General features: G+C 41.5%; 1 protein-coding gene across 1 annotated transcript; it reads right to left on the bottom strand.

Moving 5' to 3' along the window:
- Positions 1-6,075: 6,075 nt before the first annotated feature.
- hsd11b2 (hydroxysteroid (11-beta) dehydrogenase 2) lies at positions 6,076-25,746 on the bottom strand. Its single transcript, XM_072671155.1, has 5 exons — positions 25,122-25,746; positions 16,026-16,238; positions 12,554-12,739; positions 9,124-9,261; positions 6,076-7,598 (listed from the first exon to the last, which is right to left on the bottom strand). Exons 1-5 carry the CDS (start codon positions 25,393-25,395, stop codon positions 7,183-7,185), a joined length of 1,227 nt encoding a protein of 408 aa, XP_072527256.1. The 5' UTR covers positions 25,396-25,746; the 3' UTR covers positions 6,076-7,182.
- Between the last annotated feature and the right edge of the window lie 795 nt (positions 25,747-26,541).

Genomic DNA, 26,541 nt, shown 5'->3' with positions numbered 1-26,541 from the left:
TGTCACGAGACAGAGGCAGGCGTATTCACAGGATAATATTTTAATGCTAAACAAGAAAACAGAAACCAAACAAGCAAAGCTAACCAAATAAACACCAAAATCCCATAAACAGGCCAAATCTACAAACTATGAACTGGCATGACCACAAACACAGGAACAGGAAAATTTGCACACAGACATGCACAAGACCAGACAAGGGACGACTGAAACAAAGGGGGTACTTATACAGACGCTAATACCTGTGACTAACAAGGGGGCGTGGCTAAAGAGGAGACACAGGTGGAAGCACTAATAGACAGGCGTGGCTAGGGTAGACAAGACACAAACAGAGCCATGTTGCCATGCTTGGGAGCACATAGCAACACAAAACAAAGGCAGGCATGACAACAGGGGCAGGCATGACAATCTGGTAGCTAATCAGGTCTGCCAGTAGATTTACTGAGGATGTTGGGATACAAATCAGACAGAATCAAGGCATGTAAGCAGTTTTAATTTTTTGGTGGATCTTGAGGTCATGTCTGGCAAGGAGAGTGGGATGTTAAAGAGACGTTTAAATGTTAGAAATGGTTGAGCACTGTTTTGTGCATGATTGGTCAGTGATTCTTAATAAGAACATGGCAACAAATGGTAGAATATTAAATAGCTTAAAATGCTAATAATGGCAATATAGTGCTCTTGCAATGAATAGATCACATGGCCTGTTCTGCTGTTTTGTAAAAGTTACAGCTAGGTAATGTGTTACTACTATAACCTGCTATTTGGCCTTGGGCTTGATTCCAAGTTGATTTGGAAGTCACTTTGTCTATTAAAGCAGTAAGCCTGAAACCAGGACCGATGTCCTATTTGTAGCATGTGAGTTTGAGCATTATGCCGGCTCACTCTACCTTGCTCATGTGTCTCTTTTTCCAACCCATGACAAAGCAATGCATTAAGCATTCAAACTCACGCAACAATGCTGAGAACTGTGAATTTATTTTTCCATCCATCATTTGTATGCTATGTGCCCCAGATCAAAGAAGTAAAGTGCTAACATCAGTAGGACATATAGTACTTGGTGCTCTGCTGTTCCTGGAAAACCTTCCTCTGCGGTCTTGGATTTATCCCACTCAAGTGAGCATGACAGATGCTCGAGTAACTATTTTCCATCAACTCGAATGCTCTCTGTGTTTGGAAACGTCACAGGTTTAGATTATTCCTGAGTGTGTTGATGTTGCAAAAGGCCCAGCGCAGGGTTCCCAGCATCTGCCGCACTGTGACACTGTGCAGCCTTGTGCTCCGTGTGCCCCTCCAGAGGCCCCACTAAAGAGTCTGACATGTGGGTCTGAGAACCTGCAGAACACCTGTGAGTGTTTGGACATCGTTGATGTCCCGTAAAAACCTGTTTTCCACCTTTTGACATCATTTGGAATTGTCATTGAGACTGTGTTAAAATGACATGATGAGTGGACCAATAGAAGTGCTCTAAAATGACTTATATATATAAAATAAAATAAAATAAAATAAAAAAAGTCTTATATTCACTTCATTTGAAATTTAGGAGGGGTTTGTATCTTTCTGCTGTAAAGTTGCTATTTTGGAGATACAAGGCATGACAGTGTCATCATGCAAACTGCTCCAGCAGACCTCCAAAACCACCCCCTCAGGTCAGATCATCAGTCCTCATCTTTCAGTCTGTCCTGAGGAGATCATGCTGTCTGGAACAGCATCAAGAGTTTTGAGACCATGGATGGTGGGTGTGATGACAGAACAGTCTTAGGCTATAAACCAGAGCCAGCAGCTGGTCCATTTTCAGCATGGTGACCCCTTCCATGAGGTGAATTGGACCACACTGCTCTGTTTGTGTATTTTATCTGTATATTACTGGTCTATTGCTAAATGGTGCAATCTCTTGCACTTTACCTCTTTTTTCCCTTCACTGCTTCCTTTTGGTTGCTTCTTTCTTTTTTTGGTCTTAACCTCTGTGGTTTACCTAAGATTGGCTAAATATTTACCTCAGTTGACTGAGAGCATCATTAATTCAGTCTCTTTCTCAGAATCGCCTTTGACTCGTCTATTCCTCTTTCCTACTCCCGTGCAGCTGGTCCAAAATTACAACTTTTGGACATCCCTGCTGGTTTAATGGAAACATTTGGACTCTGCAAGTGGGCTGATTTGGAATGCAGCTAAAGCAACATGTCCTCAATTGTCCCTGACCCTGTGCTAGCACTAATTTTGGACCGCTAGCAGCACTGTTGCAGAAACTGTTACCCAATTCTACACCAGGGAATACTTGAGTAATCTTTTTTTTTCTCTTGCTCGACCAAACTGATGAGGGGAGGAATTTGAAAGTGTTTGGTTCGCAAATGTGGAAGGAGCTTCGGTTCGCCTTGAAGGTCAATGGATCCTGCTGCTAAGGTGCCCTACTTATTGCTCTTGTCTGACTCTGGCTCTGCCTTGGAGTGTAAACAAGACATTGCAAGTCTCTCATCTCCTTGGCTCATGTGCTGTCTTGGTGCTCTGGTACAGCTGCATCCTGCTGTTCACTGGGTGAAGAGTGGAGCCAATCAATGGAAGATTTCAGGCCTGCAGCCAGAGAGACAAGGCAAACGGACATGTGTGCCACATTCAGATCAGTCATGCTTAGACAACAACGTTTCTCAGGACAAATCCGGCATGTGAATTAATGGAGTTCTTCCTAAAGCTGTTAATAACTGTGGAAAAGTGGTTTGATCCTCGCAAATGCCAAATTGTTCCAAGATATTTCCATGAATAGCAAAGCTAAATGCTAAATCAAATGAAATGGGCACTGACAGTTTGGCAGTTGAGGCCAGTGCAGGTTTCCATTCATGATGTTGTTTTTGTGAATTATGTTTTACTGGGTTCACAAATTCATGGTGGTTTTGATTTAAGGCACTGTTTGTGGTGAGACTGAAGTCTTCTTGGATTTTCAGATTTGTCAGATGCTCGAAACACAGTGCCAAACATTTGTCTTTTACATTGCAACATTTCATCTGTTAGAGAACCTACAAAAACTGCCCCAAAAAGTAAGCTCTTGACAATTTACTATTTTCAAATGTTGTTTGTTATTTTTTATGAAGTCAATCAAGTCCTATGCAAACTTTTGGACACCCTATTTAAATGAAATATTATAAATTAATATTTATATATATACATTTTATAAATAAAAAAAGTGATCAAATCCTCTACATGAAACAAACATGTATATTTTTTGTTTTGCAAATGTATTGTTATGAAAGTACAATACAATGGTATTTTGACAGTAAAACAAAATCGGACCTGGAGCTTCCAGAGCATATGGTTAAAATAATGATCAACTCATTTTAAGGATTAGTATTTTGAAATAAAACATGACAAATGTGCAAACGTTCAGTGTGTCGATTGTAATCCAGATGTATCTGATGGCTCCTAAGGGAGTTGAATTCTTATCCATAGCATTGTACTTACCAAGTTTAGGCTGTATTTTTGCTATACACTCTCAAAAGTAAAGGTGCTCTATAGGGTTATTTGAGCAATGCCAGCGAAAGAACCCTTTATGTTTCCACAAATAATCGTTTTTGTTTAAAAACCTTTAAATTGGTGAACAATGTTTATTCTTTAAACCTTTGAAATGTTCTTTACTATGTTCTGTTTATTTTACAAAAATGTTAAAAAAAATTATAGAACATAAAATACAAAAATCTTTATAGAACAAAAATATTTTAGAATATAGAATAAAGAATATATGCTAAATAAAGCAAATAAACTGCTTAATTAACCCTTTACACAGCCTATGGCCTGCAGGCGAACTGAAAGCGTTATTAAAAACTTCTGGTACCAAAGAATAGCCCCACGAGTTTGTACAGAAGTCCCTGTAGTTACTAAATGAAACACCTTGGTGTGTAATTTAATGTACAGTGCATAATGAACAGGCATTTTGTCTGGATGGCATCAAAAGCCTGCTTCTATTAGCAAATCAGAAGTCACATTAGCAGAGATGGCAGTGGAACTGAGCTCAGCTATACAGCTCGGTCTTTATGTAATGCAAGCTCTGCTCAGTCTGGTACTGTTTGCAAACTAGGACTTTTTTGCATTGTTTCCTTAACAAAGTGCTCATCAGTTATTGACCCAAACCTCCGCTTAGTGGAGAGGCGAACGCAAAGGCCGGCGCAGTGTGACGTGTGACCGTTCCTTCCCTTTGTGTGGAACAAAAGTCCTGGCTATCAAAGAAACTCGACACTGGCCAAAAACAATACATGCAATTAATGAGGTAAACATGCCTGACGGCGAAATGCGCTGGCGCTGTTACCGCATTAGGGTGGCCAAATTCCCATCCGAGAGGGAAGGCCAGGTCCTCTGTGTTTCCGTTCTGGTCCTCTATTCTACGTAACGTAAGGCCCTTTCTAGGAATTGAGGATACTGTCTACTCCGGCCAAGCCCGGAGGAATGGGACAGGGTGTTATTATCTGACCAGGCATTGGGGGATATGTCTAAATGTGTGTGTGGTTTCTCAATTGCTGGCCATTCTAATTGCTTCAACTGAGTGCTGAGGAAAATGTCATAGTGCATGCTCGTTCTCATTTCTGACTATTGTATCCTTTGTCTGACTTCGTCTGAGCTTTATGAAATAAATTCAAATATGGAATTGGAACAACTGCAGCCAACTACTGATTGACCTATCTGAGTTCTCCTTACAACTGCATGCTTTTAAAGCTACAGTCGCTAGTTGAAAGTTGACCTCAACTTTCTCAACTTAGCGGAGTTATGAAATATTTTTGCACTCACCACCACCAGTTCTCCATCCCAGCTCATTTCAGGGCATGGTCTGCATTCACAGAAAGAGTATTGAGAATAGTTTTGTCAAAATACCAAGAGGTCCCACTGATATGATAGATTGTACAGTATGCAGACTCCCTTACTGCATAATCCAGTTGTATTAATAGTTGGTGTTGCATAATGGGTAACAACAACACCTTTCCTGTGGCAGACTTTAACCACATTACATTCTCTTACCAGTATACCATGATTTAGATGTAAGCTGCTCTAGATTAAAACATCAGACAAATGCTGTAAATTAGGGTCACCACATATCCATACATCTTATTTGTCCTGGATTGTGAAATGTCTGGGATTTCACGTCAGCATTTTCTCTACTTTCCGGTCTATCTTTCTTGGTAAATGTATTAATGTTCATGGTTTTTAGGTATTTAACTCTTTCCTACTATCACACGTAATTACACATTGCCATGGTCCTACAACTTATACCTTTTTGAAGCTCCCCGGGCCTAACACCCTAAACCATGATGGACCCGTGTGTGTCCTCTTTTTTAAAAATGTAAATTAGCAGGATGGCAAACTCATTGTTTCAAACCTGCCTCGATTAGCTACAGCAACACTGGTCAGCTTGGTTGTGTAGCATTGGAAACCCATTGCAAATCAGACAGCAATTGTGCTCTATGCTTTTTTGTTAGGTTTATTGGGGTTTTCTTATTGTTCTGTAAAACCTGTTAAAATTCTCCATAGCTGCTATACAAAAACCATTAGAAGCTTAAGTAGGTCAACTTAGACCTATCCATTGTAGTGAAAGGTTTTATAATCATCCAAAAAGGACCAGTGAGGCTTAAGCTTTTCATTTCTACAGTGAAGCAACATATCTTGGCTGGGTTTTCCAAAAGCATCTTAGCACAAATATGGCCAGCAACCGTATTACCACACTCATATTACAACACTCGCTCTGGCAGTCAAGATGATCTGCATACTAAGATGCTTCTGGGAAACTGGGCCCTGATCAAAAAATCTGTAGATTGAGATCAATTGTTTCAGCAAAGAGGGTCAGGTGTACTTCAGCTTGTTAGATACCCCTAGTGTAGAGGGTGGTAGTTCTACCAGAATCATGTTTGCAAAAGAGATGCGAGAGTGTGAAGAATGTTTCGAGGAACCATGATCATTTGATCCTATAAAGGTTCTTCATAATCTCAACAAACATGGTTCTTCAGGGGCATCAGAGAACTATTTGAAGCACCTTTATTTTGAAGAGTGTAGGTACAATAATGATAGGAGGTTATCAGGAGAAGAAGAATGCACAGCACTGAAGATCAATTATTCAAAAAGTCAATTTTAATACAGTCTAAGAATGAACAAGTGAACAATTTTCATTTTTTTCTGATTCTTTTTTGAATACTTTTGTACAAAAAATTCACAGTTTAAGTGATTCATAAAAGAAACTGGAATAAATACTCCAATTTATAATAATAATAATAATAATAATAATAATAATAACAATAATGGTGGTATGAAAAACAACAGCAAATATATGGAAACAAATAAAAAGATTCTACAAATGACTTCTAGGGTCCTTGACAAAATAAACCTATTGGTCTCTTAACAAATGTGGATATTATGAGTAAGGGGGGAACCTATTGCTTGTAGCTGGCTAACTTAGCCGGATAATAGACATGAGTTTCACCTGAACTAACACATGAGAGTCCTCATGCAAAGACAGGGATGAAACAGATCTGAACGTGATGATGCATGAATCAGTTGAAAACAGCAGGACAAAGAAAGTGAAGCCAAGATAATGAAGTCGTACTTATCAGAGTATCTGCTTGCCAATTCAGTCACTCTGCCATGAGGAGCTGGATCCTGGCAGCTGAGTGAACCTAGGCCTGTTTCTCGTGCATCTCTGAGAGGATTTCACACTCGCTGGCAGCAGGCAGGGAATGGTGAGCTTTGTGAATGTGGCTCAGATAGGGAACACACACCCTGGTTGGAAAGACGCCGTGGACTTCCAAATGGTCTTCGTCGCCAAAGCATCAGGTTCTTATAGAGTCTGTGATCTAGGGAGTGTTTGTGACCAAGGCACATCGAGAAAGTTCTCTGGAAGGTATACAATCTCTACAGGTTTGCGTTCTTGTCTTTGTGAACTATACCAAAGCAAAAATAAGGGCTCAGAAGGAACTGATCCATGTGATAACATGGTCACCAAACGTTAACACATTTCCTACAATGTTTATCGGTATTGGCAAATGGTATGCAAACCATCACTGCAAATCCAATGATCCCTTCAAAAAGAAAAACAAAAAAATACACCTTATATAAAACAATAAAACGACACAAGAACAAATAAACACATTGGCATCAGATCACTATGAGTGGATTACATCAGTGGTCCTATAGCATCTCTATGTACAGTAAGCTATATCGAAGCTACTCCGGCTTGGTGGTGATGTTGTTGTTGTTGCTGCTGATGTCGTTGTTGTTGTGATTGAGGAGACTCAGGCCGTTCTGCTTCCTGAGCGCGCAAGGTATGACTTTCTTCTTCAGGAAGAGTCTCTGCAGGAACTTGTCACTGAGGCTCATGGGGAAGTAGCTGTGGATAAAGTACATGAGGCCCACGCCTGGCCCGGCGTAGTAGCGTGCATGAGGGTGCGGCGACAGCAAGGCCTCCACGATGGTGTTGACGACAGGGCTCAGGTCCTCGCAGGCTGTTTTGGCGTGGTTCTGGAAGAGGTCCTTGGTCTCCAGCATGTACTCTTCGCCGTACTCTTCTAAAAGGCTTGGGGAGAGGTTCTGCAGCAGGTGCTGGTACTGTTTCTCCCAGTACTCTGTGTTACTGCTCTGACCTAGCAAAGCATACAAGGTACATTTTTAGTAGAGGCTTTTACTTTTAATAGAAGTCAAATTACACAGTTCACATTAGCACATAGTAATGCACCATATGGACAAAAGTATTGGGACACCTGCTCATTTACTGTTTCTTCCAAAATCTTCCAAAGGGTTTTTTAAAAAATTAATTAAACCTGATTTTGTTGGAGGAACTGTTTCTACTGTTCGACTAGATTTTGGAACATTGCTGTGAGCATTTGATTGCTAAAACTATTAGTTGGATCAGGCTATTCAATGATCACCACCCCACCTCATTCCCAACTTCCCAACTCCTCCTAAAAGTACTGAATAGAGCACCATCACTCCAGAGAACACAGTTCCACTGCTCCACAGCTCAATGCTGGGGGGCTTTATACCCCACTAGCCTACGCCTGGTGCCAATGGTGCCAATAGATTCATGTTTATCTGCTCCAGAGAGTTCTATTCTATTGGCAGTACAGGAACTAGACTTGTTTAGGTACAAGTAACAAGTAAAAATGGCAAGGCAAGTCTGTAGTTGCCAATAACTTTACATATAATAACTTTTTCATATAATAATAAAATCACAGTAACATGTCTCCTACTAACACACAGGACAAAAAGGACCAACTGAAAGTCCAGAATATGCACTTTCTACAGAATGTACAGAAGGATGAGTGGGAGATAATTGCATACAATATCAAATGACATTCCACACCCCATAAAGTACGACTCATTTCAGTGATTAATTATTTTAATAATTAATCCACTTGACATCCTAGACACACTCTCTGCTATCTCAGTATCATTATAAATGATCTTTGTAAACTCAACCACCAAACAGTGGTTAAGTCAAATGTTCTCCCACTTTCACACATAACTGCTTTTGTTTCACGCATTAGAGGAGCTGGCATGGGCCTGTATGTTGTGTGCCAACATAATGGGGGAGATGCTTGACTGGAAGGATTGGAGGTGAATTAATTGAGAGGAATGTAAACATCGGTCCGGGCACACTTTATCCTGCCGTTTCTCTAGTAATCCTCCAGAACTGTCTTTGGCATTGTGGCCAGCTAAATTAGCACTTGAATAAAGGATCAGACTGTTTAGCTAGCAGCCATACCCAACATCTATGCAGCCAGAATGTAAACAAGCTATTCAATTAAGGGAGCTGAAAGTAAAGGTCTGTTTTGTTTTAAGGTCTGATCAAGATGTAATTTAGTCACATTAAGACTTTTAGAGGGCTTTAAGAAGAAGCTCACAGCTCCTTTTATTACACTTGGCTGTGAGAGGGAATGTTTAATCCAGCACCTATTAAGCATCACTGAAACTGGTACTGACGCACTCACACCTTGTACAATGTACAACCTTCACACGTCACTGTGTGAAGCCAATAAACCTGCAGTGTTTTTTTTTTTGACTGCTTCTGTTTCTACAGGACGAAAGTTGAAGGTCACTTCAACATCTCTCATTACAGCTCTCATGCAAACATCACTGTACCAATAGTCCAGACTTGTCTATTCTCACCTGTCTTAAAGGCTGAGGGTAAGATGGTGGACACTTTGACCCCCCAAGGCTCCAGTTCATGGCGGAGTGTGTTGATTAAGAGATTCAGCGCCGCCTTCGAAGCCCCGTAGGAGGCCAAGCATGGGAAGGGCTGCTCACCTGCACACAAACACAGAGCAAGAGAGAGATAGAGAGAGTGAGTGAGTGAGTGATGTATGGAGATCAATGTACTCTGACATCTTACTGACTTATATGTGTACCTATGGTCATGTTATATGTTATAGGTTGTCAGTATACTCCAGAATATGTGGGCCCACACTGCAATTTCTTATAATAACATGCCTACAGGTTTCAAGGACGTTACTGAATAATTCATAGTAGTTCATAGCAGAATAAGTATTAAATATTATGATTGATAACAGAAAAATAAGGCTGTGTTAAATATCAAAACCACAAACTATTAACCTTGCTTTCTAGCACCAATGATAAAACAAATGCAGCTTTGAATTCTTCACCAAATACATACTGGATAACTATTACTTTTGCTTTGTGGGCCAATGCAAATAAGACAGCGTTATGGGTAGGCAGCGTTATCTAAACAGCAACTGCCATTGCCTTATCCTGCTTTTATTAAAAACAGAGATCATCTATTACATAATGAATTATTATAAAATATCAATATTTGTTCTTTTGATCTGATCGCTAAACACACACTGGATTCTTGCATTGCTTTGTGGGTAAACGCAGATAAGTCGTGCATGTGTAGCACTGCCAAAAAAAGCTTTGTACATTATCTTTCCTTTATCAAAAGCACAGTTCATGTATTAAATCATCAATTATTATAGTTTTATATAAAAAAATAGGACTTATTTGATCTCTAAATTCACACAGGATACTTAACATTACTGCATCGGTTTGTGGATGAATGCAGATTAAATGAGTCTCCTTAATCTTTTCTTTCTGATCTGATATTTAAATTCATACTGGGTGCCTAATAAAAATGTTTGATCTGTTCTGTAGATACACACTGGATATGTCTTTAGGTCTGTGGCACCATTCACATGATCACATGACTTCGACCATCCCTCCATGTTGTTATCACCTGTGTCTGCTCTATAGTTTAGTATTTAAGCCCAGGCTTTAGGTCAGGCTAGTTCTAAAGTATTGTATACCTATTCTGGTGAACTACGGAGCATTTTATTTTTATTGTTTCTTTCGTGTATGACTTCTTGCCTTTGTATTTTCGACCTTGTTTTTTTGTCTTGCCCTTTGAACTTGTTGCCTGTATGTTTTGACTTGGATTTAGCCTGTTCTTGTGACTACGAGTTTGCCTTGACCATTTGGATGTGTAACTTTCTTCTTCTTCTTATTATCTGTTGCCTTACGGAAGTGCTCCTTTCCTGTTTTGTGACTATGAATCTTGACTACGATATTTTTATTAAAGCCTCTTTTTCATTTCCATTTTGGATCATTTTGGATATTTTTGCATTGCTTAGTAGGTAAATGCAGATATGTTCCAGCCATTAATATAGAGAATTACCAAAAAGCAACACATTTTTCTTTATTAAAAGCACAGGTCATGTGTTACACAAAAAACTATTATAAAAAAAAATATTTGCTCTGATCTCTAAATACACACTGGATAAGTCTTTAAGTCAAATTCAAAGTTCAACTACATGCTGAGTACTTAATATAAATATTTGCTTTTTTGATCTGACCTCTAAACACACACTGGATACTTGTTATTTTTGCATTGCTTTGTGGGTAAATGCAGATAAGTTATACGTATGCAGCATTGCCAGAAAAGCAACAGGCTTTATCTGTCCTTCATTAAAAGCACAGGTCATACATTACATAATAAACTATTATAAAAGAATAAATAATTGCTATTTTGCTATCTCGGATCTCCAAATGCATGCTGGATGATTAATGAGTTTGCATTGCTTTTGTGGAATAAAGCATCTGCCATCGCCGTAATCTGTCCTTTCTGATCTGACGTTTCAATACCTACTGGGTACTTCTTATTATTTCACTGCTTTATCTGTAAGGACAGATAAGTCCTGGGTATACACCAAAAAAAGCATACCACCCTGCATCAAGATGAGGAACCTCCAGTCATCTTTTGTTGTTACAGCTTGGCAGTGTGTTTGAATTCCAGACGCACAATGACAGGCTTGATAGCGGTTAATCCAGTGGCATAATGGTATCATTGTTAAAGCGAAGGGTGTATGCCTTTAAAGGACACTAAAGACAGTAGTGGGGCTAAAGGAGGATCAGAGCGAAGGTGCAGGAAAACCAGCAGTGTGCTGTAGGTTAATTGTAGATTGCGGTGCTTTTATATAAACATGTGGTTTCGCCGCAAGGCGAGGAGGAATGAAAAGGGGTTTGTGTGTGATTTGCACCGACATAGCTTATGGCAGGATCTAAGGTGCGTTTAGGAGCACCAAAAAAAAAAACAGCCCACCTGGAAGTAGGCTTCCAGGAAGATGGCAGGAATAGGCTCTGACAGTAGTGTGTGTTGTTCTTCAACACAAAAAAAGAAGAAAGGGGAGAGAGAGAGAGAAAAAAAAGCATTCTGCCCCTATCACACAGCAAGATCCCCCAGTTGGAGCCATCTTTTTGTTTAACAGGGCCCCACGCCAACGCTTTAGCCAGCACTCGGATAGAACCGTGCCAGGCCGTTACTCGAATTGGCGCGGTGACAGTAAACAGAGGGTGATAAAAATCTGCAGTGCGGAGGGGAAGGTAGAACACGCTGTATACATCGCACTGCTTTTATCTGTCAAAATACCCATGCTGGATGGCAAAGAGTGCTTATCTCAAGGGAGGTAATCACTGAGCCCGCATGAAGCCAAGAGATATCATGGCTGATAAGCATCACAGGCTTAAATGAGGGCATAGAAGAATGCCAACCTTTCTATTTTTGCTATGTTTAGAATTCTTCCCCAGTACATTCCTGTCATTTGTTAATGACTGAAAAGTAGGTTTACTGAGTGATATGTGTGTTTATTTGTTTGTGTAGGAGTGTGTCTGCTAGAGCCTTTATAACTGATGCCGGGGGAATGCTGTAAAGACTTCTAGTGAACTACAAAATAAAAAGCTCCATACATAATAATTATTAGTAGCTCTCTATTAGCAGTATTTATTAATTATTATTATTTTATTTTTTTAGTATTTAGTATTTATGCAGCTTGCCGAGAAGTAAAAAACAAAACAAAAAACGATTTCCTGGACCTCCTGCATGTGACTTCTGTCGCATCCACCACCATACTTCACTCCATTAAAAGCAGGCACTGTCACTGACTAGCTGACAGTGGGCTACAAGGCCAACTAGAGGATATGTCTTGGATTTGAGGATATGATTGTCGACTAATCTAAGCATCGGCTAGGTGTGTGTGTGTGTGTGTGTGTGTCTGTGTGTGTTTGTGTGTGTGTGCATCTGTGTGTGTACCTGAGGGACTGGAGATAGTCACGATTCGACCTTTGTTCTGTCTCAGCAATGGAAGGAAAGCCTTAGTAACGGAGAGTGTCCCGAAGAAATTGACCTCCATGCAACCTCTGTAGTTGGACATGAGGGACAATTCAGCGTCACCGAAGTTCACACACAGTCCTGCATTGTTCACCAAAGCCCACAGGCCTAGAAAAGGAGAGAAAATGTAGCTGTATGTTAACAAAACCCTTTTAAACACTATCCTTTTAATTCAGTTACTTCATTTTGGGCCGTTCAGGCGGGGTTCCTTTGGAGTTTAACGAGTTAAAATAGTTTTTTGTAAGGCCACAACCTTCTTCACTAGATGATTCACAGTCAGCTGCGTCGTTTCGGGCTCCAGATTGAGTTTTTAGTGGAACCAAAAACGCTCTGTACTGACGGAAATAACATCATGTTTCTGTTTTAATGCTGAATAGGCAGAGAAACTCTTTCTGCAGCGGAGGTTCATGCAAGACATTCACGTTTCAGCCGTGACAGAGCAGATGTTCTGTTTATTGCTTTGGGATGAGCTCCCTGTGTCTTACACACACACACACACACATACACTCACACTCATATCCCTGCTGTAATTCATTCTACATGTTCCTCTTTTACCACAGTATGGGTGAACATCTGGAGAAGACGGCGAGAGCTAGAGGGAGATGAAGCAGAGAGAGCTAGAGGGAAACCAATGCAAGTTATTTGTATTTAATTAGCACTGGCTGTGATTGTGTGAGATGCTTTGTGGATCTGTTGCATAGAGGGCTGCAACACACTGGCTCTGGAATTGGTATTGTACTCTTAGTAATTCCCCCAGAGTTTCATTGCTGGTTTTGCAACTGGACTGTTGCATCATTTATGATGATGCCTTTACCCGATGTCTTTAGACTTGATTAGAATAGCAGGGACTGCTTCTCCACTGCTTGATGGATTGCAGTAGAGAAACCAATAAAGTACCTGATTACAGAGTGTCTTAGTGTAGTCAAAAGTTCTGCATTTCAGTTTAGTCAACAATATGAACATATTAAGCTCATTCCCAGCTGTAGTTTAGGATGTCCTCCATCACATGACATCCCCAGACTGGGAGGCTTTTGCCCACAAAGCGCTGAACCCTGGCAGGGATCCGTTATTCCAATCCCTTATGATCTCCTTACATTTGATGAGCAGGCAGTTAGACCATTGTGCCACTCTAAACCTCATAGCTCTAGAGTAGCACAGCTATCTAGCTGACTGCTTGTCAAGAGACTGAAGATCATACTTTTTAAATCCTGTCAATACCACAGCCACAAGTCAGGAGTTGGGGAATATGAAGGCATCTTCCCATGTGATAGGGGGAGGTTTTACCTCAGACTAAACATCTTAGCATTTTATTTCAGCACCAGCTTATTTACTGATGTTTTTAAGTTCAAACGAAAATGTACTGTTGACCAAACCGAGATGCAGAACTAAAAATTTGTAAATTAATGGTATTTTTGACTAAACTACGTTAAGATAACTCCACGTGTTTATTTGATGTTGGCCTGGATTTAACTTTTTTATAGTGGAGAGACAGATCTAAACTGAGTAAAGAGAAAGAGAGAGGTAAATGCAGTAGGGAGAGAAAGGGAGGGTTATCTATTACTTATCTATATCCGGATACAGTGTTTGTGGCAGTAACTTTCCTCCTGGGCGTTATTTTACCTCTCAGTCAAATAAGGTCATGTACTTTGCTTTCATGCTGATAAAGATTCATGGTAGGTGGTTATGAATTATGACTGGAGTTAACCCATATTACTCCCATTCATAAGATCTGGCCATTTCTTCTAAAGGCCCCACCCTTGACTTTGTGATCTATGACTTGTAACAGTCATAGATCACTTATGGCTTTGTTGTGATCACTGCATTATGATTGTGAATAAATCACCTGTTTGTCCCATTTGGATCGAGCTGTCAGGTTACATAAAAGGCAACTGTATGAGAGTGGATCTGATCAACTGATAACTGGGAAATTTTTGAATGCTGGAGTGAAATTATCGTGACTATCAAGAAATGCTAAAAATGTTTTGTTTTTTTACAGCTTGTGAAACCACAGGCAAACAGCAGGCTTGTGTAAGTGTGTGTGTGTGAGTGAGTGTGTGTGTGATGTCTGGTTTGTTCTTGGAGTGCATGCAATTCAGCTACAAGAGAGCACATGTCCTTTGGGCTGGATGTGAAAATGTCCTTAAATCACTGTTCCTGTCTGAGTGCTGAGTGAATGCTGAGCGAAGGCGAGAAAGGAGCGAGACACGCTTTCTTAGTTTCCTCTCATTTTCTGCAATGTGGAACCTCGATGTTTGCACTTACACTCATCGCAAACGAGACATGGGCTTATTTTGGTAGGTGAGGGCGAAATCGGGGTGGGGGGGGGTGCGTGTCCTGGAATAGCTTCTGACCTTATGAAAAAAAGAAAACCCGTATGCTCAAACTAAGGAGAAAAAAAAAGGAAATCTTCTGATTGGTCTATTGGGCAACTCGCACTTTGCTTGTGTTTGAAAATAACGCGAGCCCTTGATATGCTGCCAAGCCATACACACAGAAGGCTCGACGAGAGAGGCCTGCTTTAGCGAGTGTCACTGACCTTTTCCAAACTCTACGATTACAAACACGCGCATGCACCAACGCGCGCCCACGCTGTCCTCAGACGACTCCTACAGTGTCAACAATAGTACAGGGAAACCGCCCAACTAGTGTAAACTCATGTTTGCTTTAAAAGGGACCTTGCTACTCCACGGCCTGTGTTTAATGTGTTATTTATAATGTGATGACCCTGCCAAGGAACAGGGAAGGAGAAAGAGATATATTAACGAAGGAGCTGGAAAACAAAACAGTTCTCAAAGACAGTTAGGCGGCCTCACATTAAAGGCTAACTGGGAACTGGTAATTTTGCAGAATGCCAAAAACCTCCATAATTTGTAACGTAGGTCAATGCGAAGAGATTTTTGATCATTCCTGTTAGTCCATTCAGTGTAAAATATGTCCACTCCAAAGGATAGCTGCACAAAATGTTGTTTGTTAGTGTTTACAGTCTTAAAAATCGAGTTTTAATTGGTTTACTGGTTTATTGGATCTCCAGCCAATCAAACAAGAACCCAAAACATGAACAAAACAATAAAATGTATATAAAAAGGCATGGAAAAACCTACAGGACATTGGTACATATAACAACCTACTGAATCTGACATATTGATCAAATTCATACTTGATATGTTACCCCAGTTTTAACATCTTTCGTGGGAGGCCTCAAGAACACAACATACTATAATTGTTCAAAAACATCTTCACAGGAAACAGAAGGTAGAAATTAAAATTTATAGGACCTTAGGATCACGCCTCCCCCAAACATATTAAAAGAATAGCACCCTACATCTGTTTTGAGAGCATATGTGTGCGTACGTGTGTGTGTGTGTGTGTGTGTGTGAGAGTGTAAAGCCTTTACCTTTCATGCCCAGCTTGGCTTTGGTGTTGATCAGGGCCTGCTGGACCTGCTGTGGCTGGGTGATGTCCACCTGCAGGAGGGTCAGTCGTGGAGAGCAGCTGTTCCTCAGGTCCTTGGCCCCCTGCCCTTCCAGATCCAACACCGTTGCGAACACCTCGAACCCCAAAGCATCCAGGTGCTTCGCTGTGGCATGCCCGAACCCTGTGTCACACCCTGAACAGAGAGAACAGAGAGACAAAGAGAGTGTGTTATGCTCACAACCCACAACTTTACATCTCAGAGACTTTATCTAATATGATAATCGTGCTAGCATGGTGCTGCACTATTGATATACCTACTCACTTTTAGGGGTTTAACTGAGATTTTATGCATTGCAATATATTGAATCGTTACACCTGTACCATGATAAGTAACGTATCGCCAGGTTTGTGCCAAAGCACTGTTTGTTATTTCACAGCCCTACTAACTTTCCTTCAATCTTTGGCTATCAAGTTATCCTTTTAGGACATTGGTAACCATAAAACACGCCAAATGTTCTGCATAGTAATGCTCAACCATGACTTCATGCTGGTCTGTTAACAGAGCACATCCAGCCACATCATGCTTATATAAAGCCCTCACTTGCGGCAGTGTTCAGGCTGAAATGGCTCGCTTGCCAGCAAAACTGTTCCCTTATCTCTAACTGGACTAAATTTGTTGGCAAAGATAGTGCAGCTGATAACACTGCATGGTTTCTTTGGTAACAGAAGCAAAGCACTCCACACAAACAAACATCAATAGGCAAACAGGCTTACTCGTAAAAAATAAAACCCAACAGTAAGCAAGTCTTAGAAGATATCCACACACACGTGGAGCATGTGTGACAGATCATGTGTTGGGGACAAAAATGAGGACGGACACAATGATGGGAAATCTAACACCTATGCTTTATAAGCGTCATCTCCTAGAGGATAAACAAGTATGTTCTGGGGACCTTTAACCCCTATGCAGTGGAGCAGAGTCACTGAAGTTTAAATGATAGAAGGAGAAAAGGACTGCTCATCATTTGACAGCCTTGTCTGTGCTGTTTCTGCTGTAGTCTTAAATGCAGGTAGGCACTGTTTTTCTAATCGTAAAAACCTTTGAGAATGATATGATTATTTAACCTATTTGAAGACATGTATATGTATGTACACTGATCAGCCAGGTGAAGTGAAAAACATTATTATATTTATCTACAGTGTTCATCCAAGGGTTGGATATATTAGGCAGCACATGAACAGTCAGTTCTTCAAATTAAAAATGAGCAACAATAAGGATCTGAGACACAAATTTCACAAGAGCCAAATCTCAACATCAGGCAGATCTTGTGGGGTTTTCTGGTATGCAGTGGTCAGTACCTAACAAAAGTGGTCAGAAGATGGACAACCGGTAAACTAATCACAGGGTCATGGGCACATAGGGCTCACTAATGTAATCCACGGAGGCCCCACCTAACAACTTACAGCAGTTAAAAGATCTGCTGCTTACTGCTTGGTACCAGGACGCCTTCAGAGGTTTTGTGGAGTCCATGCCTCAAATGGTCAGATCTGTTGTGGCAGCACAAGGGGGACCTACTCAGTTTTAGGAAGGTGGTTCTAATGTTATGGCTCATCAGTGTATAAGGGCTGATTGGTACAGTGGCTTCAAAAGAAGCGGTTATTGCTTACTTTCCATAAATGGACTATATAGACTAGGGACTGAATGGGGGCAAACTGTTTAAAGGGTCCATATCATGGAAAACACATACCACATTACACCTACATTAACGTATGGCCCTCTTAACCTCTTAACTCTTTAAAAAGGGTTTTTTAAGATTCCTCTCCATGACAACTCAATAAAACATTTGGATGCCAGGTTACAAGGATCTGTGGTTCGGTGGAGAACTTTATGGGTTCCATAGTGTGACTCAGAACGTGGACCACAAGCTGGGAAGCTCCATGGAAATTTATGCACTGCCCTATTTTCACATCTCCACTCCGTTTGAATGGCTCACAAAAGCCGACTGACAGGCAAACAAAAGTCAATTGAACGGGAGTGCAGTAATAAAAAGCTTCCAGTTGGATTTTACAGGCTTCCTTCAAGCTCATCTAATAGAGGTCAACACACTCAACCTTTACTCTACTCTGTGTGTATGTATGCACACTGTACATGGAGCCACAGCTGTTATCATAAGAGCACACGCCTCCCGTGATTCCAAACATGCTTTTTATCTTAAGGTATTCTGAGGACATGGTGCAATCTGGCCAGGCCTTCACTCTCACATTCCACCTGCTAACAGAGTAGATGCACACACCATCTAGATGTTACTGCTCACCGGAGGAACTCATTCTTGCTTTGTTGTTTGGTCCAAACCAAACATGCATTGCCGTGTTGATGTGGTTAGCTATGATAGATCAAGACAGCGTGACTTTCTATTGTTAACATTAACATTTATACAAATGTTAAAGAAAACAATTGGTAATGTTGTGAAGCAATCATCACAAGTTCTTCTTATACTCCCCACCTCCTTTTTTTTCTTGAAATATGCCTCATTTACTTCTTGCTTTATAAACCCTGATCAGGAATTGAAGCAATTTGTAAAAGAGGCTTAGGGGCCCAAAGAGGATTTTACAGTATAGCCAATCTACAGCTACTATTGTGGGCTACAATTTCATGAAAACATCTCTGAAGGTCTCCTTATGGGAGTCTAGTATATCTATAGTCGTCATCCAACACCCGGTTTGTGCTTAAAGATATGCTCAGTGCTTAAAGATGTCAAATCAGGTGAGCTGCTGATGGTATTGATGCGTTGATGAACATGCACTGGCTGGGGGGCCTCCAGGAGAAATCTGGAACCAAGCTTTTTTCTTCAAACTAGCTCAAAATATCTCAACTAATTCAATGAAAATGTGAAATTTGTGTTACCTTGTACTGTATTTATGTTTATCTGCATCTTTTGTAATGTGATCTGGTGATTTTTCAAGCAAAAGCACTCTTACTGCTGAGATAAATGGTTTTAAATACTGTATTGAAGTGTCTAATGATGTTGAAGATGTAGGCCAATATCTAACAGTCAGGATTTAGCTTTGAGAGTCAATAATGAGATATCAATAAAATACTATAATTCACAATAATATTGAACTCGGGAGTATGGGAGAGAGCCGGTTGTACTCGGCAGAACTGACTTGTTTGTATCTGCAAAACATGCTTCTTAGTAATAGCAGCCACAATTCTAACAATTATAATTTCATGCTTTCACTATAATTTTTTACATTCCATTTCCCAACTGTACTGAGATGCGCAAGCAGAGGCTTACTCACACATGCACACACAGGCTTCTTATTTTCTCAAGATCTGACTTTGTTTGGAATCCTCCTTCACCTGCTTACTTTAGGGTTATCCCGGTGCCTGTGACATGGCAGTGTCACACAGCTGTGCCCTGAGTTCAGGGGGAAAGGGTTATGTAAGGGTGGCAAAGATATTTTGGGCAACTGGTTGAAGTGTATCGCTTCACTCTGGGATGAACTGGAATCTGGACTTGCTCCAGGGACATTGAGTAAAAGGAAAGGCCTGCCAGAACTCTAACAGGCCAGAGAAGAAGCGGCAGACACACACACACACACACACAGAGACATGTACGCTCACACTCACATGCTTCTGCTTGCACCCTCATCTCTTTCACTCTCAGGGTGAGCTGGAGTATTTGTTTCGCATTGTTCTATCGCTAGCCTGCTTTTGCTCAGCATACACTGAAACACTATCGCTGTGGCACTTCAAGACAAATCCCATCAAGGGGAACGGCTGTGAATGGCTCGCTCTTATGCAACCGCTAACAGGGCTCGGGTTGGAAAAATAAACAGACGCACACACACATACACACACACAGATCCTTGTGGATGTTAACACAATTACAGGCTCTTATTGCGTGTGCTCAGGTTTCCTGTCACAGAATGCTGTACATGTTTGTGCTTAATTGGTGAAATTGTAGCACTTCACCTACTCAGCAATAATGCAGAGCGTTACGGGGTGGAGATTTGCAGCGAGGAAGGCATGGAGCGGATGTAATGTTTCATGGTGTACCCACAGATGAATGTGTGTGTGTGGCATTTGGAATTCACACATCTGTGGCACGAGAACCCTGTGTTCATCATGGCTTCAGGTCGCCATGGAGCTTCACCAGCATAAAAAGGAGGGAGAGAGAAAGAGAGAGAGAGTGGCTGAGACTGATAGGCTCCAGAAGTGCAGCCAAATAGCATTTAGCATTTGTCCTTCTTGGAGATGAGAAATGATACTGGGAGCAGAGCAGGGCATTAATCTGTATTTACTATATAATTGTTTCCCGGCATGGGGTCTAATATGGGTCTGCCTGGAGGCCTTAGTGTTGCTCTTGGCTGGGTAGACAAGACAGGGAGGACTTCAATCACAGTGATGCTATACAGAGAGCAAGACGTGTCAGCATCCCTGAGTTATATCCCTGAGATCTGCAATGTTCTTCTGGTCAGTCTGTGGCCAGCGCTAAATGTGTGGCAAGTTGGGGCGAGTTCTGTACAGTTGATTCAGCAGTCCTGTGACTTAGCCTCCAAAGAATGTCAGCCCACTCACTCGCCTTTCTAAGAGGTTTAACGTGTCCTTTATTTCCCCCACAGCTTTTTAATTTCCAGGAACAAAAAAGTGACGTCCTCCAGGTAGGCCTGTGTATTGGCAAGAACCTGCCGATACGATGAGTATCATGATACAGGGGTTATGATTCTACATACTGCAGTATGTCTGCCACCAATCTTTCCATTTACTATGAATAAAAAAATTCAACAGTGCTTTTGAGAATACAGTATTATAATGTATCCAATTCTATAATATTGATATCCATAACATTAGCATAACAAATGTATCTCTAAAGTGGTGACTTTAAAGGAGAAGACAGCTCAGTCTTAACTCTAAATGCAAGTCAATGTAAAATGTGAATTTATTCCAAGCAGTTTAGACCATTTCTATGGGTCCATTTGAGCAGAGTTATTCACATAGTGTGCAGAGCAACTAAAACCTTGAACAGCAGCGATATTTCTTTAGAACCCTACCTCCAGGTCCAAGGTTTTGAAAGCAAGAGCAAACAGTTGGATCAATGTCTAATAAATATACAGCAGAGGAGCTTTCCACTGCTTCAGGGTACAGCTGAGCAGATTCAGGCCCTTTAAACTAAACTGAAATGGCCTTTTATAATGGACAGACATAAGACTGACAACCGAATTAGAAGCCTGTAGTTCAGCTTGTGAAATGAGTTGTGAAGGGCTGCTTCTGCCATGCAGCAAAATATGTCATAAAAAGCTAAATAAACAAAGACATGCCTAATGAACAATCCAAACTAGCAAACACCCACCCTTTCCACAGCAGGGGTTTTGGGTGCCAAGTCCAGGCTGTGTGTGTGCGCATTTGTACATGTGTGTGTGTGTGTGTGTGTGTGTGTGTGTGTGTTTGTGCATTTCAGGAAACTCCTGTATGCACAATGAGTGAGAGCATGTTTGCATGGCTTGGGACACACTGACAAATTCCTTAAATAAGAAGGGGGGACAAAAAGCCTGAGGTGGGTGACTGGGGGATTTGACCCTGGTTGCCATGCCAGTAGACAGCTTTTTATGGATTTAAGGAACCCAAATGAGATCTTTCTCAGAACCCCTCCCTCACCACCCCCTTCTGTTCCTAAACCACAGCCATAATCTCCCTTGGAACATCTGACCAGGCCCAAACTGGTTTTGTTAAATTAACAACTCCAGTGTACAGGCTTAACTGCTACCTGCCAATCCCTAAGCACAAGAACCTCAACCCTGAAACCACAATAATGCTGCATTTTGACTACACAAAGCCGTTGGCTAGGTCTGAGAACTGAGAGCCGCTTTACCTTCCTACGCCAGCAAAAAGAACCACTTTTGGTTGCTTTCAGTTTGGTGGACCTTGAAGAAACTCTACTGAAAGATTCTTTATGGAACCCAAAGTGGTTCTTTTATGGTGTAACTTTAATGGTACCTTTTGAGAGAAGCGTAGAAGGAAGTGGAGGCAAAGTTCAAGAGGCTCTGCATCATTCAGTGTGTGTGTGTGTGTGTGTGTGGTTCAGGCAGTAAGGAGGAGATAAGAAGCTGCTCTTTGAGTGGGGCTCGATCAAAGGGGGTGTGTGTGTGTGGGGGTAAACAAACACGCTTCAATGCTGGCACGGATAGTGTAACCTACATTCACTCAAGGTTTCCTCCTTGGGCTGCTGATTAGAAAGCAAAGGCTTGCGGATTTGATCTTGGGTGTGTACCGTGGGACATGGACCTTATACTGGAAGACTGCAGGTGCCTTTGCCTTTGAGCGAGGCATTTGACACCCCCCACCGCCCACTTTCAACCTGTGAGTGGGCTATATAGAGAATGTTTATGTAGACTCCCACAGCTATACTGTATAATTCCCTCTATTGTATCTGTAACTCTTTGTAAAGCAGGGTACACGCAGGGTACTCTCTGAACAGTGAGAGAGAGGGTGAGGGTGGGAGAGAGAGAGAGAGAGAGAGAGAGAGAGAGAGAGTAAAAAAAGAGAGAGGTAAACATAGTGAAAGGCAAGAGAGAGAGAGAGTGTGTGATAAGCAGAGTGAAGAGAGAGAGAGGTAAACATAGTGAAGGAGTGAGTGAGTAAGAGAGAGGTAAACAGAGTGAGAAGGATGGAGGGAGAGGAGTGAGAGGAAGAGTGAGTGAGGCACAAAGAAAGAGTGAAAGGGAGAAGCAAAAGGAGAGGGGAGAGCGAGCGAGAGAGCTCTGAAAATAAAATTATTATGTAATATGAATAATTTGTGCTAATCTATGTATTTTCATTAGGGGGCACAGTTTTCACTTCAGTCACTTGCATAATCACATGTTGCCATAGAGCAGCCTTTACACATATTCCAACAACATACCTCAGCGATCGCCTTGAATCACTTCAGCTTTCATCTCTGCATGCTCTCCCTGCAGCATGTGTGTGTGAGTGTGTGTGTGTGTGTGTGTGTGTGTGTGTGTGTGATGAATTCAGAATCCGAGCAGTTATTCTGAGGCGTTTAGGAGGTGCTTTGGGCTATAGGGGATAATGAGTGTTTTACACTTTTCAGAACTGAGCAGTAGGTGTACAAGTGACCTGCTGTGCTAATCGGAGTAACTCTCGCTCCAGTTCCAACTATCATATAAATCAACACATTATTGTAGGCTTTTTTTGGTGCTTTGTTTTTCTTGGCATTGGCATAGAGCAAGGGGCTCAGCTTACACACACACACACACACACACACACACACACACAAGGGAATGGAGGTAAAAGGTGCTATTAGTGGCCAAAACCTTTACAAGGAAAAGGAGATTTGAAGAACTTGGAGATTGTACAAAATGTGCAAAGCTCTCCAAGTTCAGGGAGCTCCTCTAGGATTTCCCAAATGCTTCCAAGTGTGGAGTGACTTCAATAGAAAATGAACCCATAACAGCCTCCCTGCATCCATGGGCATCAATGGATGCAAGTGGACCTGAGGGAACATGTGGAAGTTGTGGACCTGAAGTTACATAAGGCTGTTTAAGTGGAGATCAGACCAGCTCATCCAATTAAAAGAGTGTCAAAACCGCTTCCGAATGTGCTCTGGTCGGCCCAACGGGGCACCTGCTACGCTCCAGTTTGCAGACAATGTCAGAGGAGAGTGAGCTTTGCGGTGACAATCAGCTTGTTTACATTCCGAACCTGACTCGCCCCAGAGCGTAAATCTACTGATAATGCCGTTTCAGTCAACGGTGGAAGATAATTAGGAGAGCATGAGAAACGATTGCAGCACGGTAGACAGTCTGTACCAAGTCATTTTAATGGGGCAGAAAGAGAGAGAGAGAGAGAGAGAGAGAGAGAGAGAGAGAGAGAGAGAGAGAGAGAGAAAGAGAGAAAGAGAGTATGAGTGAGGGACGCAAACGATAGCACAATCTGTTCTGTGTCAGGAGTGTGTGCGCTTTGAAAGAAGTGCTTGTGGGCGACCATATCTAATCTGGTTCAGTGTGCCCTTGATGTTCTTGATGTGGCACACTCGACTCTGGAACAGCTTGTTGTGCACTCTTTTTTTTGTTTTTTAAACAAACAAACAAACAAACAAACAAAAAAGGTCATTTTCCTTCCATTTTCTGTGATTTACATTTTTACAAGATTTACATTAGAGGTTTGCAAACTTAACATGTTGTGCATACACCACAGGTATAACCATACAGTCGACCTTAATACTAATATACATTTGACAACTCTATGTCTGTGTCTCTCTATCTCTCTGTCTGTTTGTTTAGCTAAGGCAGACACATGGGAAGGGGCAGCTCTACTTTATGCATATATATATATATATATATATATATATATATATATATATATTAAAGTGAAATTAAGTGTACTATATGTAACTGCAACTATATATATATATATATATATATATATATATATATATACACCATTATTACCATTACTTATGTATAATATACTAATATACATATACATGTAATATACATATGTCTCCCTATCCCTCCCCTTCATGAAAAGGTGCGTATGATTCAATATATTGTGTTATATTGAAATGCTGATGCAATTATAAATCAAAACATAGTATCATAGTAGTCATGGTATCAAAAACACACCATCTTAGGCATAGTACGAGAAAAGATAACTTTTTCTGCAATCAGAACAAAGGGATCTGAAGACAGTCGGGGTTTAAACACAACACAAAATAAACCACTGTCTGTCACCCAGTCTTTAACATACTACCTACAAACTACTACCAAGTACAGAGACTCTGCTTCTGACAAATAATACAGTATTGCAAAACATTATATATCGATATTTTCTTACTCCCGCAGACAGTATGCCCGTAACCAGTGCAAATGAAGCAACATTTGTATTGTATTGTGTAGCTTAAGTTCAATCAAAGTTAGAAATTAGAAGTCTGCAGCAGTTACTTCAGCATTACTTCAAGCATTATTGGCATAGCCATTAGCTGTTACGGTATGGCACTGGCAATGCATTTACATTCATCATGCATCTGTTCGAATTACTCTCTCTCTCTCTAAAAAAACCCCCCCTTCTCCTTACCTGTGATGAAGACTGCCTTGCCTTCCACGGGCAGAGTCGGCGCTGGGGCAGCCCAGGTAGTGTAAAGCCAGCAGGCGGCACAAAGGGCAAACAGTGCCAGCACAGCGGGCATGCAGAGGGCACACAGCCTCTCCACCAGCAGCGTGGCACCCAGCCATGCCACCAGAGAGGGCATGGCACTCACATGGGCTGCCAGGAACTTTTTGAGTGTCCCACCGACGAACACCGACATCACACCCATGTAAATCCAGAAGGAGAGGGCATAGTCGTCCATGGTAGTGGCTTATGAAGCTGTGGCAACTCTGTCTCTATGTCACTCTATGTGTATCTCTCTCTCTCTCTCTCTCTCTCTCTCTCTCTCTCTCTCTCTCTCTCTTTTCTTTCTTTACTCTATGGCTCTGTCCACCTCCCCAACTCTCTTTGTAGTACTGGCAGCCCAGTGTAGTTTCTTCTGTCTGTCTGTCTCTCTCTCTCTCCCTCTCTCTTTGTCAGATCACAGCTATCACAGCACAAACATGTGCCTGCTCTTGCGCTACCTACTATGCTATGCTCAGAAGATTGCGAGTTGACACACACACTCAAGCGTGCACCAAGCTCACTTTACGCATCGAGTGGGGCCAGTGAATTGGCTGTGCCGGGTGTGTGAGCATATATATAGATCTGCATGCTGGAGGGGAGGGGCTTCTCTGAGACAGATCTAATCAGAGCACGTTTGCCAAAGTTTCATTACACTTTAAGCCCCCCCCTCCACCCCCCCGTACTCACAAACTCTCTCTCCACCCCCTCTCTAACTCAATCTCTTTCTCTCTCTCTCTCTCTCTCTCTCTCTCTCTCTCTCTCTCTTACATACACACACACACACACACTGCAATTCTTTACTCACTTACAATCACACTGACTCTTTAACTCATCAAGTCTCTCTCTCTCTCTCTCTCTCTCTCTCTCTCTCTCTCTCTCTGAAACACACACACACATTTCATGCTGGGTTTTTCTCTCTCTCACCACTCACTGACTTTCTTACTCACTGTCTCTAAAGTCTCTTTCTCTCCCTCTTTCTCTAAATTCTGTGTTTCTTTCTCTCTAACTCACTCACTGACTCTCATTTGACTGACTCTCATATTCACTGACTCTTACTCTCACTAACTCTCAACTCTCACTGACTCTCACTGTCACCGACACTCACTCAGCGACTCTCCCTTTCACTGACTCACTCTCACTGACTCTCGTTGACTGACTCATTGACTGACTCTTTAAGTGTGCACTCTCTAAAAGTGCTTAGTCTCACTCACTGACACTTAATCTCACTGACTCTCAATTACTTATTGACAGTCAGGTTCTCTCTCTCTCACTCTGATTCACTCTCACTAATTGACTTTCACTCACTGACTCGCTCACTCACTGATTCACTAAGCTTTACCAA

The sequence above is a fragment of the Salminus brasiliensis genome, chromosome 25, assembly GCF_030463535.1.
Source record: "Salminus brasiliensis chromosome 25, fSalBra1.hap2, whole genome shotgun sequence".
Classification (NCBI taxonomy): domain Eukaryota; kingdom Metazoa; phylum Chordata; class Actinopteri; order Characiformes; family Bryconidae; genus Salminus; species Salminus brasiliensis.
The sequence above is the reverse complement of the archived record's forward strand: the minus strand, read 5'-3'. Positions and strand labels throughout refer to the sequence as shown.

Coding starts and splice junctions, on each gene's coding strand:
- hsd11b2 (XM_072671155.1), bottom strand. CDS start 25,395: ATGGACGACTATGCCCTCTCCTTCTGGATTTACATGGGTGTGATGTCG. Junction 16,239..25,121: donor CAAGGCAGTCTTCATCACAG/GTAAGGAGAAGG, acceptor CTCTCTGTTCAG/GGTGTGACACAGGGTTCGGG. Junction 9,262..12,553: donor GACTATCTCCAGTCCCTCAG/GTACACACACAG, acceptor GTTTGTGTGCAG/GTGAGCAGCCCTTCCCATGC.